This window comes from Pezoporus flaviventris, unplaced genomic scaffold (assembly GCF_033815535.1).
Source record: "Pezoporus flaviventris isolate CSIRO_AGI_PZ_B2104156 unplaced genomic scaffold, CSIRO_AGI_Pfla_v1 ptg000176l, whole genome shotgun sequence".
NCBI classification, from domain to species: Eukaryota; Metazoa; Chordata; class Aves; order Psittaciformes; family Psittacidae; genus Pezoporus; species Pezoporus flaviventris.
Window position 1 is genome coordinate 1,435,001 of NW_026892724.1, and position 16,524 is coordinate 1,451,524.

Consider the following 16,524-nt stretch of genomic DNA (forward strand, 5'->3'; position numbering starts at 1 on the left):
CTGGCCGCCTGCTCCAACACCAACACGTCTCCTGGCACAGGAGCAAAGGCTCCTGCAACCGGTAGCTCTCAGCCACGTCTCCTTCCCCTCCCTGCTGGCCTCAGAGACCTCCCCGGCTTTTCCCAGTGAGAGGCAGGAACTTGTCTCGGCTTCAAGGGGCTCCAGATGCTTTGAAGGTGCAAGAGCAGCGCTGTGGAGGGCTTGGGGGGGCCGCACACCCCTTTCACCGGGCCTCTCCAGGCACTCTGCAAACAGGAACCCAGCGCCTCTTGTGCCAGCGCCGCCTGCGCAAACAAGGGTGGGTGGTGGTGGGAGCCCCAAGGGCTGGGAGGGCACCCATGGGCCGGGCCAACCCTTGCCGTGCCCCCCCCCTCCATCCGCAGGGCGCTGGCAGGGCTCCACCACCAGCACCGAGTGTGTGCCCCCGGCTCTGGCCCAGCTGCAGCTGGCATGGCTCCGGCGCATGACGCAAAGCAGTTCCCGGGTCCCCCGTGCCCTTTGGATCCCCACTGACAGCAGGGATGGACTTTGAGGCTCCAGTCCCAAAGAGCTTCCCCACGGGGCACACACACCCCGAGCCTGACGGGTGTCCGGGGCACCCTGAGCCGGGCTCTGTGTCTGTGTCCTCATCCCTTCGAGCCACCCTGCTGTCCCCGTGGTGGTCCCCAGGGACAGGGGAGGCTGTGAGCTCTGGTGTTGACACATCCCAGCCCCATGTCATCCCCCTCATCCTCATGACACGCTCCCCAGGGTCTCACCCGGGAGCAATGTGGGCAGTGCAGGGTGGCTGCTGTGTGCTGCCATGCAACGTGTCCCCTTTGTCCCCATGTAGCTGCTGGGTAGCAGCCACAGCTGGCTGGACCCTTGTGAAACACCAGCCCGAGCCCCTGTGGGGAATGGAAGCACCATGAAGTCCTGCCCGGCCATATGGGGCAAGGGAGATGCTGCCAGCACCCAGATCAAGCTGGCTGCAGCACCCCAGAGTGCCGGCACCCGCTCTGGATACAGCAGGCAGTGAAATCCAGAGAAGGGGGAGGCAAAAGCATCATCAGCTCCAGTCCTGCTGCCTTCTCACCCCCCCAGGACCCATTTGCACACCCTGCCTGGTGCTAGGAGGTGCCCCAAGCCCTGGAGAAGCTCTGCAGCCCCAAGCTGAGGAGCTTGGCTGCGTCTCACAGCCCCTCACCAGCTCCATGTGTCCCCAGGCCGGTGCTCCCGGTCCTGGCAGGGCTGTCTGGTTTCGGGTGCGCTCATGCTTGCTCAGCTCCGGGCTGTGACGGATCCACGGCAGCAGGAGGTGTGGGTGGGAGGTGGGGTGGCAGAGCTGTCATCTTCCGGAGCAGCTCCCATCCCTATCCCTGTCCCCAGTCCTCAACCATGTCCCCAAGAGCAAGCGCCTGGGTCCCAGCCCCTAAAGGGTCACCTCAGGAGCCTGGTGGTGTCCCCAGTTCTGGGATCGTGACAGCATCACTGTCAGAGGGGTGTTTGAGTTGCGGTCCTGCCTGTGAGACCATCACCGTGGTCCTGGTGACAAGGGTGAGCCTGCGAGTGGCCCAGTCCCACCTGCCTGTGGGTTGCTGAGGGCACCGAGCTTGGTGGGAGCTGCTGCAGCAGCATCCCCACTGGGATCAGCCCTTGGCGGTTCATTTATTGCCATGAGGATCTCCCAGAGCATCTGCTTGGGAGGGAGATCAAAAGTCCCCCACAGGAAATTGTGCAATACCACATTTGTGGGTGAAAATCCAAATCTGAGGAAATCCTGGTCTTCCGATCTCTCCCACTCCACTTGTAAGGCAGGGCTACACCTATCTGCAGTCTGTTAGCACAGCCGCTGGCACAAAGCACGGCTCATTGTTCCCCTAAAGCTCCGTTTGCCCAAGGGGCAATTCCTCAGTGTTTCAAGGACAGGAATGCCAAAAGCTTGGAACAAAGGGAGCAGAGCAATAGCGCTAGGACCGAACATGATGGGGAGCTGAGAGCCTGATCCCTCCAGGAGGCAAGGGCCACCATAGGCACAAGCCCATCCCCAGTACAATGTTCCTTTCTCCTGGGGGATCCGGGGGCTCCCAGCTCACGCTGGGTGTCTGTCCTGAGGCTGTGGGTGCCTGATGCACTGGAGCCAGCTCAGCACAGAGCAAGGAGCCCAAGGCAGGTCTAACTGCTGAACTGGCCAGGCCGGTGATGCTGCCCACACCTCATCTTGCCTCAGGGTATTTTGTGTCACCGAGCAAATTCAGACATCCTGAAGCCTCCCATGGCCCCCATCCCTTGGGGGTAGCATCCCTGAGCACCCAGTGTGGCTGGGTGCAGGGCTGTGATGTGCCCTGTGAGCAGGGGAACCCATGCACATGTTGGAGGGGTTGGAAACCCTAAGACAACAGTGACACGGTTGAGCTCAGCACCCTGAGTTCAGCTCACACCAGGGAGTGCTTGGAGCTCCATGGCAGCGGCCACCCACCCCGCTCATCCCCAGCACAAGGTCTGCTGCATCCCAGGTCCCAGCTGCCTGCCCCTGTCCCCAGCTCAGCGCAGCTCCAAGTCCAGCTCCAAGTGGCAGTCAGGCAGTGGCCCCGGTCGCCACGCTGGCCCTGCTGGCTCAGCCCGTCTCGCAGCACATCCCAGGGTGATCTCTGAACCTGGTGGCGTGAGCTGAGAGGAGCTGGTGGCTGTCACTGTGGTAACAGTGCTGGCACCTGCCTACGTGCACCCAACAGCAGGCAAACAGCAGCCGGCACAGCCAAGAGGTGCCAGCATCCATGTCCACGTGGCCGTTTGGTGCGGAGGACACCACGGTGGCCCAGGGCAAAGTGCTGGGGACCAGGAGCCACCATCACCTATTGATCACCTATTGAAGCTGTTGTGCAGAGCCAGGGGCTGTGTGTGCTGCTGCTGGGTGTGTGTGTGTCCTGCTTTACATCAGTCCCTTCCATGGGCCCACGCAGAGCGGGGTTAAGCGTGGGGCTATGCTGAGGCTGGCACTGAGGGTCTGCAGCCCACCAGCCCTCACTGGTTGGTGCCACAGCGAGTGCAGGGGGCAGGAGGGTGATGATGCCTCTTCCAGCCAATGTGGGCCAATGCAGCCTCTGTCACCAATGAGGGTACCCGGGGGGAGGAGGATGGAGGGAATTGGGGCTGTCGAGCCTGGAGAAAAGAAGCTGCGAGGAGACCTCAGAGCAGTTTCCAGTGTCTGAAGGGGGCTACAAGGATGCTGGAGAGGGGCTCTGCATCAGGGACTGGAGCGATAGGACAAGGGGTGATGGGTTCAGACTGAAACAGGGGAAGTTCAGGCTGGGTGTAAGGCAGAAGCTCTTCCCTGTGAGGGTGCTGAGGCGCTGGCACAGGGTGCCCAGAGAAGTGATAAATGCCCCGTTCCTGTCAGCGTTCAAAGCCAGGTTGGAGGGGGCTTGGGTGCCATGGTCTGGTTTGAGGAGCCCCTGCCCATGGCAGAGAGTTGGAACTGGATGCTCTTGAAGTCCTTCGCAACCCAAACCGCTCTGTGACTCTGCGATGGGGCGGATGCGGAAAAGGAAGGGCTGGGATGGAGGGAAGGGATGGGGGGGGAGGGATGAGGATGAGGGTGGGCCGGAGGAGGGGGGGGGGGGGGTGGAGGGCGGGAGGAGGAGGAGGAGGCGGAGCCGTTCCGGGGCGGGGAGCAGCCGGTACAAGGCCCGCGCGGGCGGCGGCGCGGCCCCATTCATCGCACACGGCATGGCCGGGGGCGGCGGCGCGGAGCGGGCCCGGGCCGGGGGGCTCCTGCCGCCCGCCCGCCGCCAGCCCCTCCGCAGGGTGAGCACCGGGACCGGGCTGGGGAGGACGGGAAGGGACGGGACAGGGGACAGGGGGGGTTGTGTGGGGGGGTCCCGGTCGCGCTAACGCCGATCCCGGTTGCAGGAGAGCCGGGAGCGGCTGTCGGTGTGCAGCAAGCTGTGCTACGCCGTCGGGGGGGCCCCTTACCAGATCACGGGCTGCGCGCTCGGCTTCTTCCTCCAGATCTACCTCCTGGACGTGGCACAGGTACGGCCGGGGGGGGGGGAACCGGGGCAGGGCTTTGCTGGTTCTCCCGCCCCGCTCGGGTTGGGGGGGGATCGGTCGCGGTCCTGGGGGTTCCTGCCCCACGCGTGGAACCGAGCGGCAGCTCCGCGCCTCGGCTTCCCCAGGCGGTAAAACACGGGGTCGTGGTGTGTGTCCCGTGGGATCGGGATCCATCCCACAAAGCCGCAGCGTTTGGTGTGGAACAGGGAGGGAGAAGCACCCGTGGGGCACCTCGTGGTGCTGTGGGTGGGTTTGAGGGAGCTCTGCGCTGAGATGTGGGAGTTCGGTGCGGAAGGAGCGTGGTTGGGCAATGCTGAGAGGGACTGGGTCACCGAGCCTCAAATCCCCCTGGAAGTGAGCAGAGGATGAGGCCGTGGGGTCCCCGTGCAGTTGGGGAGGTCCTGAGGAGCTCAGGAAGGGCAGCCAGGGCCGTGGGGTTTTGTGTGTCCTGACACAAGGTCTTCTTCCTGTAGCTGGACCCTTTCTCCGCTTCCATCATCCTGTTTGTGGGGCGAGCCTGGGACGCTGTCACAGACCCCATGGTGGGCTTCTTCATCAGCAAGACATCATGGACCCGCTTTGGCCGCCTGATGCCCTGGTAAGAGCTGCCTGCAGCACCCACATCCCTGCCTGGTGTGTCATAGCGCTGCCAGTCAGCTTTGGGTGTCCCTTGGCAGGAGGCTTGCGGGGCCGGACGTGCTGATGCCCTGTTTCACCCAGGTCAGGTGCCAAGTGCCCCAAAAAGCCCCAAGGTGCTGCCAACAACTTGGGCTTCCAGTGTGTGCCTGTGACTCTGACTAGTCTCAAGCTGCCCTGTACAAGCAGGACCCTGTGTCACTGCGCCTGCAGCATCTCCTCCTGCCCCAGTGCCATGTTCTGATGCTGGACTTTGTTCCTGGGGTGGCTGCGGAGCCCTGGCTGGTGCCAGCCGAGCAGATGGCATCGCACGCCTGGGCAGGAGGGACGGGGGGTGCGTGGCCGATGCGCCGTGGTGGGAATGCCGGCTGACAGTCACGAGGATGCTCTTCAGACAGGAGAACAGCTGTTGGGGATCGGGATGTCTGCACATGAGCGCTCCTGCTGCCGTCAGGAGCAGGGTGCTGAGCAAGGGGATGCCGAAGGGAGTCGGAGCAGGTGGGATGGGGTTTGCAAAGCCCCAAAAGGGTTTCGTGTCTGTGCTCGGGGCAGACGTGGGATGTCTGTAAGCACCTGCCCCTGTACAGGACATGACGTGTTGCAGGGTGCTAATGCCAAAGTGCGGACATGGTGTGTCCTGTGCTAAAATAACCCACGTCCTGGGCGCCTGTGGGATTGCTGAAACACAATGCAGCCAAGAGGGTGGGCACGGGGGGGAGTGGAATTAGAGGACACGGCCCTTTCCCCCCCACAGATTATACCCTCCGCTTCCAGGCTTTCCTGGAATAGCTCTGGGCAGCGGCGCTCGGCTCCATGCATGGCCTGAAATAGCTCCTCTGCAGCCGCGCGTGCGGCAGGGTCTGGGGTCTGGAGATTAGAGCCGGGCTCTGTAATCTCGTGTCCTCGGGAAGGGGGTGGGGATGGAGCGCCTGCATTCCTCCAAACGGCTCCGGCTTCCTTAGGCTCAGCCAGAGCTTTGTGCTGCTGCTGGGCCCCTCCGCGGTGCCTGCGAGGAGCTCGCCGCTCAAGGGCAACCTCCTGAGCCCGGGCTGGATGGAGCTGAGTGGGGTCCAAACCTCCTGGGCTTGGGGTTCGTCCTGTGGAGCTGCTGCCCCGGTATCCCCATGGGGAGCCAGGAGCTGCTGCCTGACCCTGTGTAACCCCCCCCGTGTGTGTGAGGGTTTATTGCTCTGAAGGGTCTGATCGGGGAGGCCAAGCCCCAGCCGGCTGCTGGTGGCTGTGGCTCAAAGCTTGGGGCTCCTCCAGCTCTTTGAATGGGCGAGGAGAGCACCGCCGAGGGCCACCCCCGCTTTCCCTTTCGGTTCTTCCCTTTGGAAAGCCATTTTGGCGCGGTTTTGTGCCGGCCTCCGCTCCGCATCCCCAGGACCGCCGCCGCGCTGCTCCCTCAACCGCTCCTCGACGCGGCGGTCCCCAAAGAGCCCCGGCTTTGACCTCCCGAGCCGAGCGCCCGCCGTGACCCGTGGGGCTGGGCAGGGGTGCGGGAGCGCGGCACAAAGGAACACACCATCGCGGCGCGGCCAATGGGCGCCCGCGCGCGTCACCGCAGCCTCCGGTCACTCGCAGTCATGCCAGAGCTGCCGTGGGTGCTGGGTGCTGGCTGGGGGGGGGGGGGTATGGGTGCAGGCTGGGTCCTGCAGGGATTCATTCACAACTTCCCCCAGCTCCACGCTGCGATGAGCGCGGGAGAGGAGTAGCTGGAGCCCAACGCATCCCGTTCCCCCCCCTCCCCAGCGCCGCCGCCGCCATCCCATCGGGTGACGTGTGCGTACAAGAACGTGCATGTGCCGGGTGCTCCCCGTCTGTACGGGTTCGGGTTCTGCCTCTTTCCTCCTCCTCCCACCCGACTTGAAGCCGTGTGTCCTGTACGTCAGCCCGGATGGAAAGATCTCCCTGTCCCCGGGCAGCCGAGGGGAAGCCCTGACTGCGCAGGGCTCTGTCCCGTGTCCGGTTGTGCCGACTTTGTTCCTCATCCCCAGTCTGTAGAGCGCAGGGGGCTTGTAAATCCCCAAGCCAAATCCATCCCTAAACAGATGTGGGTGCAGCCTCCGCATCTGGCTCGCTTCCCTTCCTTCCGTACCCCGCAAGTGATGGGGGGGACCTGGGTGTTTGTTGGTGTCCTGGTGCTGGGTGCAGCTGCTCCCTGCCTGGGCTGCAGCAGGGGAAGGGTTATGATGAAAGAGATGCTCTGGGTGGCTTCCTGCTGCCATCACCCTCATTGGCCAGTCCCGGGACTGTTGCCAAGGCCCAGCCCTTGAGCAATCCCCTTCTTCCCGATCCTCTGTTGCACTTCACATCCCATGTCCCTGTATCCGCAGCTCCGGGAAGCCGGGCAGGGGTGGAAGAGCGAGCCAGGCTGCTGTTGGCTGGTGGTTTGCTCCATCCCTGCCCCGAACGGAGGTGACCCCAGGCTCGGAGGGGGCCATGGCAGCAAAGCCAAGCTGGCGAGAGGCATTTGGCTGCTGGGAGCTGGGCTGTGCTGCCTGGCTGCTCCCCAGCCCTTGCTGGGACAAGGGAGGTGATTACACCCCGCTGGACACATGGCAGGGCTGCCTGGGGGAGAGAACGGGGCAGGTGATGGGAGCCATCCTAGGAGCCCCCAAAATCAAATGCCTGAGCCCCACTGGATGTGTTGCAGTGGGGAGAGCTGGACTTGTGGGGTTACTGTGGGGTGCTGTGTAACATAAGGCTAACGCTGTGTCCTCCCAAAGGATCATCTTTTCCACCCCATTTGCTGTCATTTCCTACTTCCTCATCTGGTTTGTGCCGGACATCTCCAGAGGCCAAGTGATGTGGTACCTTGTCTTCTACTGCATCTTCCAGACCCTTGTGACGGTGAGCTGGGCTCTGCACACCCCAGGGCCAGTGGGTGAGGGATGGAGAGGACGAATCCTTCACCTTGCTGAGCAGGGGGCAGGTTCCCCCTGCCCCAGGTCCCATTGGCTGGTGCAGCACCTCTGAGCTAATTCTCCTCGTGCTGTTGCAGTGCTTCCACGTGCCTTACTCAGCGCTGACCATGTTCATCAGCAGGGAGCAGAGCGAGCGGGACTCGGCCACTGCCTACCGTAAGTGCTTGCTTCCCTCCTCCTCCATGCCATGCAGCAGCAGGAGCAGCGTGACCAAGCTTTGGCCTCTCTCCTTGCCTCAGTTTCCCCATCGCTTTCCTTCCCTGTGGCTTTATCACTTGGGGATTTGGGGGGAGCTGGGCTGGCTCCTTTCTCCTGGGGAAGAGCAGTGAGCGGCAGCTCTGGGTGCTCAGGGCTGGGCTGAGTCCCGCTGGCTTCTCCCTCCAGGTATGACAGTGGAAGTGCTGGGCACTGTGCTGGGCACCGCCATCCAGGGCCAGATCGTGGGCAAGGCGGTTACTCCCTGCATCGAGAGTGCCCTCTTCATTGGCAAAGCCAACTCCTCGGTGGCCATGGAGGAGCTGAACATGACCCACGACACCGGCTCGCTCACAGACACGGTAAGCTGGGGGGGGGACAGGACACCAGGCTGCCCTGGCCTTCTCAACCCGTCTGCTCCTGGGACATCCCCGTCCCTCACCATTCCCTCCTCTCTTCCCAGAGGAACGCCTACATGATCGCTGCGGGGGTCATCGGGGGGCTCTACATCCTCTGCGCCGTGGTGCTGTCGGTGGGCGTGCGGGAGAAGAGAGGTGAGGCTGGAGATCGCACTGCTGGGAGCGCGGTGGCTGCTGCCAGGGGCTCCCCTGGCTCCACTCTTGGTCCCTCCTTCGTGGCTCGAGCCCTGGGGGATCGGGGCAGGAGGAGCTGAGGTCTGGGTCTAGGGCCTGGGGCAGCGGGAGCCAGAGCATCCTCAGGGTACGTTACAGCACAGCCACGAGGACTTAGCTCTCTGCTCTGCACCATCAGAGATAAACGTTATCGAGCACAGCTCTGCCTGGCCAAGGTTTGCCGGTGCCAATTAGGGCATCCCGGGGTGACACGACAGCCAAAGTCCAGGACCTTCTGTTCTCCCCTTGCTCTGCTTTGCAACCAGCTCCGCTTACCCCGGGTGAATCACCAGGTCATCGTCTCCTCTCCGTGGGGCTGATGGACCCCTGCGTGAGGCATTGCCCTGGGATGCTGGAGGCGGGCAGGGGCTCGTGCAGGGTGCTCAGCAGCAGGGCAAGAGGCACCGCAGGCCTTGCACCCAAGGGTGCTGTTTCTGTGGGTCTAATGATGGGCTCATTTGCTCCCCAGAGTCCTCTGAGCTGCAGTCGGACGAGCCTGTCTCCTTCTTCCAGGGGCTGAAGCTGGTGATGAACCACGGTGCCTACATCAAGCTCATTGCCGGCTTCCTCTTCACCTCCCTGGCCTTCATGGTAAGCACAGCCGGGGCAGGGCACGGCAGCAGCACAGCTTGGGGATGGCTGCGGGGACCCAAACTGGATCCGGGTGGGCTGGGAGCTGCCTTGGGCAGAGAGGAGGGATGTGGCTTGGTGCCCTCGGATGGGTGGGATGTCGGGGTCCCGTCCCCTCCCTGACCATCGTCTGCTTCCTCCACAGCTGCTGGAGGGGAACTTTGCCCTCTTCTGCACCTACACCCTGGGCTTCCGCAATGAGTTCCAGAACGTGCTCCTGGCCATCATGGTGCGTATGGCCCGGTCCTGGGGCCAGGACGGGTGCTGCGGGTGCCGTGGGTGCTCCCAGGAGCAACGTGGGCTGAGGGGAGGGAGGCCGTGGGGCTGCAGTGGGCTAATGTGGGGACAGTGACCGAAGGTCCCCTGGGAGAAGGGCAGAGGGAGAAGGAGGTGCCAAACGTCCTGCAAAGTCCAGGCGGGTTGGTAGGAACAGGGGAGCCTTTGTTCCCGTGTGAAGGCGGGCAGAGACAGGGCAGAGCAGGAGCCATGGGGGCCTTTTGTCCAAATCCTGCCACTTAGCTCCCTTCCCCCCGCCTCGAGAAAAGGATCTCGGTGTTTACTGCCAGGAAGATGGAGCAAAACAACTCCTTGAGAGCCCTTTCCAGCTTCTCATCTGTGGGAGCCCTTCCCATGCTCCCTGCTCGGAGGGGTGGAGAGCTCCAAGGTGCCAAGGTCCCAGGAGCCTGGCTCTTGGCCATGGGGTGTGCAGGCAGCGGTGTCAAGATCAGGTCCCTTCCCAGCACTGAGGATGGAGCTGGGTCCTCCCTGGTGTAGGCTGGTACCCGCTGTGCCCCAGGGGTGCTGCGGCAGGAGGTGGCCCCATGCTCCTGCTCCAATTGCAGCTCCCCTTCCTGGGAGTGGAGGCAGGTGAGGAATGGGGTGAGGGCAGGGGCAGGAGCATGGCCATGTGCCAGCCTTGGACTATGTGGAAAAGCTGGAAGTAGAACCCCACTGTGGTGCTGATCCAGCTCTGGGGCAACAGCACAAGAGGGACGTGGAGCTGTTGGATGGAGCTGCTGCGAGGGCTGGAGCATCCCTGCTCTGGAGCCAGGCTGAGAGAGCTGGGCTGGGTCAGCCTGGAGAAGAGAAGGCTCCTGAAGGGGAGACCTGAGAGCAGCTCCAGTGCCTAAAGGGGCTGCAGGAAAGCTGGAGAGGGGCTTGGGACAAGGGATGTAGGGACAGGCCAAGGGGAACGGCTTTAACCTGCCCGAGGGGAGACTGAGATGAGCTCTTAGGCAGAAGCTCTTCCCTGTGAGGGTGCTGAGGCGCTGGCACAGGGTGCCCAGAGAAGCTGTGGCTGCCCCATCCCTGGCAGTGTTCAAGGCCAGGTTGGACACAGGGGCTTGGAGCAAGCTGCTCTAGTGGAAGGAGTCCCTGCCCGTGGCAGGGGTTGGAGCTGGAGGAGCTTTAAGGTCCCTTCCAACCCAAACCATCCCCTGGTTCTATGTGGAGGCTGTGCCCTGGGGCTGCTCCTTGCTGGGAAGAGCTTTTCCCCCAGTGGACAGCCTGGCCAGTGAATGACACCATCACCCCCTTCTCTGCCCATAGCTCTCGGCCACCTTGACCATTCCCCTCTGGCAGTGGTTCCTCACCCGCTTTGGGAAGAAGACTGCTGTCTACGTGGGCATCTCGGTGAGTGGGTCCCCGTCAGCAATGAGCACGGTGTTTCCCATGTGGGGTGAGCAGGGCTCTGGGGCCCAGCGCTGGGCAGGGGCTGCTGCTAACCAGGACTGGGTGGGTGCCTGGGTCGGGTACTGCTGATGCCAGCCTGGTTTGTGTCCCCTCTCCAGTCTGCCATCCCCTTCCTCATCATGGTGGTTGTCCTGGACAGTAACCTCTTCGTCACTTACATCGTGGCTGTTGCAGCTGGGATCAGCGTCGCAGCCGCCTTCCTCCTGCCCTGGTGAGTGCGAGGTCCTGGTGCTGCGTGAGGGGCTTCCAGGGCTGGAGTGGTTGGAAATCCCTGGAGGCCTTTTCGGGATGTTTTCAGCCCAAGATAGAGCTCATGAAGGGAAATCCTCTCGGCAGGGAGAGGAAACGCTTTGTTGGCTCCATCCTAGTGTTCACCACCCTGCTGTCTGCACAGGTCCATGCTCCCGGATGTCATAGATGACTTCAAGCTGCAGCATCCTGACTCCCATGGCCACGAAGCCATTTTCTTCTCCTTTTATGTCTTCTTCACCAAGTTTACCTCTGGCGTCTCCCTGGGCATCTCCACACTCAGCTTAGAGTGAGTTCTTGCATGGGAGCTGAGGGCAGGAAGCCTTGCACCCCTGCATCCAGGCATCCCTGCTTCCCAGGGACTGGGAGAGAAATGGGGGGGGTCTAAATCCCACTGTGGCTCTGTATCTCTGCCTGCAGGGACAAGCTAATCTCTTACAAACTCAGTTTCCTTTGCCTGAAGGTACCTTTCTGTCCCCAGCTTTGCAGGGTACCAGACCCGGGGCTGCTCGCAGCCCAGCGATGTGAACTTCACCTTGAAGATGCTGGTGTCGGCCGTGCCCGTGGGACTGATCCTGCTGGGCCTGCTCCTGTTCAAGCTGTACCCCATCGATGAGGAGAAGCGGAGGAAAAACAAGAAAGCCCTGCAGGACCTGAGGTGAGCACGTGCCCGTGCTATGGGGCGCTGCACGCCAGCGGGGCGTGTGGGAGCAGGATCAGGCCCAGACTGGTTGGGATGCACTGTGACTTGGCCGGGAATCCTCCAGGACCTGTGGGTGGTGGGGTGAGGGATGGCCCGGCTGGTTTTCCCAATCCCAACTTCCAAAGTGATGGCGTGAAGTGCTTGAGATCAACGGGAACCCGCCCCCGGTTGCTAAAGGAAACCCGTGTGGGGACTGCTCCTCTTGAGCTCGGAGGCAGCTCCTGCTCCAAGGCTCACTCCGTGCCTCCTTCCCAACCCTTATCCCGCAGGGAGGAGAGCAACAGCAGCTCCGAGTCGGATAACACAGAACTGGCCAGCATCGTGTGAGCCGCGCCGGGGCTCTCCGGGGGACCCAGGAGCATCCACAACCCGAGCACGAGATCCGTGTCCTTCCCCGGGATCCACAGAGCGCTGGTAGTGTACATTACACGCATAGACCCTGGGGGAGCTGCGTGCCTCATGAGACAGAAGCACGATTCCCTGCTGGGTCCCGGGGAGCAGGAAAAGCCTGGAGCGGGATCCTTGTGCCCGTCGGTGCCTGGCTGCTGTGGGGCCGATGCCTGTGGGACCGGCGGTAATGGTTAGTGTACATTACACTGTCAATGTGACCGCGCCAAGGACGTGGGCTCACCTCTGCTGTCTGTACATAGGACACCAATTTGGAAAGCTGTTCTTTTTTATAGATCCTAATTAACTTAATGATGTAAATACGGAACCATTCCCTATTTGTATATATGTGTACAGAGACGGAACTCGAGGACCTATTAATATTAATTTACATAAAAACGGGAAGCCAGCAGCGTGGGTCTGGAGCATTTCTTTTGTCCCCAAGCCCAGGGTCCCTTTGCACAGCATTGAGGGGCAGGGCTGACTTCTCCCGAGTCAAAGGCACAGGAATGCCATAATCCAGGCAGGCGGCTGTGCCCGGCAGCCCCTTACCCCGTGCAGTCCTCGCTCGGTGCCTTTGCTGCTGCGACAGCCCAACAAAGGCTCTATTCTTTTCCTCCTTTCCAAGAGCGAACGGGGGAGGAGAGGAGAGGAGGGAGGAATGAAACCCAAGTGCTGCCAGCGGAGCCTGTGAGCCCCGGGGCTGGAACCGGGAGAGGCAGCTGTGGAGCGGGGAATGCGGGCTGTGGGTGGCACTGGGTGCGCTCTCCCGGGGCAGGGCGCTGGGCCCTGGGTGTTTGTACCCTGCTCTTGCATTCCTCATCCCGCAGCAGGAATGGGGAGAGCACCGAGCCCTGCTCCACGGGAGCACTGCACCCCTGCGATGCAGAGGGGAAAGAGAGCAAGGAGGATGCTCCAGGGGTACAGCAGCCCCCAGCAACCCCGGGGTGAGGGGACTGCGCCGGTTGTGTCCCATCCCATGGGCACGGTGCTGGGGGACGGGGCTGGTGCCTTTTGTGAAGTACATTTGTCACAGCAAGAAATCTGTGGGGCCAGAGCTTGGAGCTGAGAGCGGGGGTCTGGGGCTCAGCTTTTGTTCCATGTTTGGGTACAAAGGACTAGAATGAGGATGGGGGTTTAAAAATAGCCGGAAAGGATTAGCCCGGAGCTGGGAATGTGGGAGCGGGATCCACGCTGCCACCACGCATGGGTCATGGAAAAAAAGCAAAGGGATGAAGCGGGGCGGGTGGGAGCTGGCTTTGTGCTGAGCAGAGCCATGGCCGGGGTGTCCCCTGCTACCCCCAGGATGGGGCTTGCAGATAGGACCAAGGCACAGCCCAAAGCAAGGGGGGGGACAAGGGAGAGCTGTCAATGGCAGGGCAGGTGGGAGCTGTGTGTGTCCTCTGTGAGAGGAGGAGGAGGAGGAAGGCAGCGTCCAGCCAAGCACAGGACTCAAGCCTGCTGTGTGTGTTCTGACCCCTGCCCTGGCTGCCTCTGAGGGGTGTGGGTGAAAGATTGCTGCTGCCTTTCCCTTTCAGAGGGCTCCAGCAGCGCTCGGGGTCTGCTGATGTGGGGCTCACAAGGAATCTCTGATGGGGCTTTTTCTGCAGCCAGCTCAAGGGACTAGAACCAAACGGCTTGAATCGGAGCCCAGACATTCCACCCTGAGCGCACCTCTTCTATTTGAGGCTGTTAAAAGAGGTGGGGGGGTGGAAAAATGGCCCTGGGAGCTGATAGCGCTGAGCCCTGGGCAGGTCTCCAGCCTTGAAGCAGAGATTGCCTCTTGCCTCAGCTGTGCTTGCAGAGGGCTCTCACTGCCAGCACCAAGAAAGCCTCTGAGGCCAGAGCTGAGGGGAGATGCTGCCTGTGCCTCCAGCCAGCGCCAGCAGCAGCTGTGCTGGGCTTCATTCCACACGAACCCTCATGGAGCAAATGCACCCCAGTGTCCGGCTGCTCCCTGCAGGGCTGCGGTTCCATGGCTGGAGCTGGTGCACGGTGAAATCCAAGGCAGGAGATGGAAGATGGGGGGGGTCAGCCGGGTGCTGAGCTGGTGCCCTAACGCGAGATGGGCTGGGGCTGCGCTGCCCTTGTGCGGGTGCTGGGAGTCAGCCCCGATTTGCAGCTGATGGGCTTTAAGAGGCTGGATTAGGGTTACCCGTGCGGTGCCAGGGGTTTGGGCAGCCTTCTCCTGGGTCTGGAGCAGTGCTGGGGTTTCTGTTCCCTTTTGTTCACAAGGGAAAGAGCCTTTCACTGTACAGAGGTGCAGGTGCCAGCACCCAGGGCTTGCTCTGCACGCAGGCTGCTGCAGGCACCCCTCCACTGACACCAGAGTACATTGGTGCACCCCATGCTCTCCGGTTAAGCTGCAGGTCTCACCCTGAGCTCTTGGGGAGCCTGGGTGCCAGCACTCCCAGTGCACGGAGTTGAGCCTGCACTGGGAGCAGCTCTGCCTCCTGCAGCACAAAGGTCTCGGGGGGGGGTCTTCAGGAGGGTGCTGCCCTGTACTGTGGCCATGAGCAATGGATGTGCTGGAGGAAGGCAGAAGAGGGGCTGGGAGGTGATGGGGCACAGACACGTTCACCCCAACCCCAGGGCTCTTGTGTCCCCTGAAGGCTAAAAACCAAGCAAATCTCAGTGTTAGCCTCCAAAGGGCAGCACAGGAACCTGCAACACCCACCTTACCTCCTCTGTTTGTCACCAAGGGTGGCTGTGCCAGGAGGCTGAGGCAGTGGGAGGGACAGCCTTGAGCTGAGAGTGGCCACGCTGTGTCTGGTTACCCTATGAGGGATAAATGGCAGTGTGAAAAGTCTCTCCTTACAGAGGGTGAGGAATAACCCCCTCCTTATCCTCAGGGAAAGGGCACAAAGCCTGGGGTTTATCTCGCAGTAGGAGAGATTGATGGGTGAGGAAGGACCCGTGCTCCACGCTGCAGCAGTGTTGGTGTCACAGACGCTTCCAGCTGAACCAAGCACAGGCTCACACGTAAAGGGGTGTCTCACAGTGCAGCCACCCTGCTGTGCTGGTGCACTCCATCAGGGAACAGATCCAGCTGGAAGTCGGCCTGGGAAGCTCTGGGAAGAAGCAGGAATGCCAGAGCCTCAAAGAGAGGCGCCGGGCAGTGGGTCACAGCGGACAGGTCCATGGTCCTGGCACGCTGCTCCCAGGCCAGCTGCACAGGACAGAGGTGTTCCTGGCTGTCCCCACGCTCACCTTGTCTGTGCCACCTGCATGGGGTCACTCACCCTCTCTGCAAACACAGACCGGAGGCTGCCGGCCCCTTGGGGTGGGCTTTGGTTAGTGTTTTGCAAACCCATCCTTTCCAAGGATGGAAGCGGCCGAGGCACCGCACAACACGAACAGAGGCGGATGGAGCAGTGGGGTGGTTTCCTGCAGCCTTTCTGGGGCTAAATCAGAAGGAAATACCCCTACGGTGCTTGGAGTAAGGCACCAAAACCACCTGGCAGCAGCACAAGGAAGCTGTAAGCTTTTCCCGAGAGCCAGGACAGTGCTGGGCATGGTCCATAGGTACCGGGAACCCCCAGAGCACCAACGTGGTTTCCAGTCCTTCTGTAAACAGGCAGCAGTTCTGACCCAGCCTTACCAGGAACTTGGTCTTTGTTCCTCCAGGAACCACGCTCAGCTGAAGGGACCCACCCCAGAAGCAAACACACGGGCATGGGGCCGGTGAGCAGAGCTCTCCCTCCCCTTTAGTTCCAGTTCCTCACGGATGCAGCTGAGAGAACAGCTCCTGCCTGCACGGCCCAGCGGGATCCCCACGGCCCCTGCACCAGGAGGCAGGATGTGTCTGGTCACTGCTGTGACTGCGGTAGGATGCTGTGGAGTCTAAGTCATTGAAGACCAAAGAGGCAGTTGTATCTTTGTTTCGCATCAAGTCAGTTGATCCTAAGACGCGTCTGACGGCTGCAGGAAGCACATCAAGCGCTGGCAGGGTGGAAAATGAGGCAAGAAACCAGGATATCAGACAAACAGCACCAGTGACTGCAGGGAGCTGCTTGGCTCCTCTGTAACTGGGAGGGAGGATGTGAGGACAATGGTGCAGGCTCTGCGCTCTGCCCGGGCAGCGGTTGGGAGCCCGGGGCTGCACCAAGGGGACACCCAACTCTTTGTGCTGAAGAATCAAACCCTCCGAGGGCTTCGGGCGCTGCTGCAGCTCGCAGGGAGCTCGGAGCAGCAGGAGCCGCCTCACTAGAGGTCAGCAGAGCCACGCTCCGGGCATCCCGCTCCTGCTGCCCTCGGTTGGGCTCCCGCAGACGGAGCCTGGGTGTCCGCTGGGAGCTCCGCAGCGGCAGACGTGACCATCTATGGTAACGGAGCAGCGGGCAGGAAGCGGTGCTGGAGGCGGCCGAGCTCAGCGCGCTTCCTCCTCCTCCTTCCCATCCCGTCAACGTGGCCCGGCTTCAGGGGCTCTGTGCTCACAGAC

General features: G+C 62.0%; 2 protein-coding genes across 2 annotated transcripts in view; one reads left to right on the plus strand and one right to left on the minus strand.

The window, feature by feature from the left end:
* The first annotated feature begins 3,653 nt into the window (after positions 1-3,653).
* On the plus strand, positions 3,654-12,045 carry MFSD2A (MFSD2 lysolipid transporter A, lysophospholipid). The gene is made up of 14 exons (XM_061480377.1): positions 3,654-3,786; positions 3,892-4,014; positions 4,506-4,630; positions 7,398-7,521; positions 7,673-7,751; positions 7,980-8,152; positions 8,254-8,344; positions 8,892-9,013; positions 9,198-9,281; positions 10,601-10,684; positions 10,843-10,955; positions 11,139-11,282; positions 11,475-11,651; positions 11,966-12,045. The coding sequence occupies exons 1-14, from the start codon at positions 3,709-3,711 to the stop codon at positions 12,021-12,023; spliced, it is 1,575 nt and encodes a 524-aa protein (XP_061336361.1). The 5' UTR covers positions 3,654-3,708; the 3' UTR covers positions 12,024-12,045.
* Positions 4,369-16,524, minus strand: part of HMGCL (3-hydroxy-3-methylglutaryl-CoA lyase) — a 74,401-nt gene continuing 62,245 nt past the window's right edge. The window contains exon 8 of the mRNA XM_061480381.1: positions 4,369-4,380. The gene's annotated coding sequence lies outside the window, so the exon portion shown is untranslated. The remainder of the gene's footprint in view (positions 4,381-16,524) is intronic.

Coding starts and splice junctions, on each gene's coding strand:
- MFSD2A (XM_061480377.1), top strand. CDS start 3,709: ATGGCCGGGGGCGGCGGCGCGGAGCGGGCCCGGGCCGGGGGGCTCCTG. Junction 9,014..9,197: donor TCACCTCCCTGGCCTTCATG/GTAAGCACAGCC, acceptor CTTCCTCCACAG/CTGCTGGAGGGGAACTTTGC. Junction 11,652..11,965: donor AAAGCCCTGCAGGACCTGAG/GTGAGCACGTGC, acceptor CTTATCCCGCAG/GGAGGAGAGCAACAGCAGCT.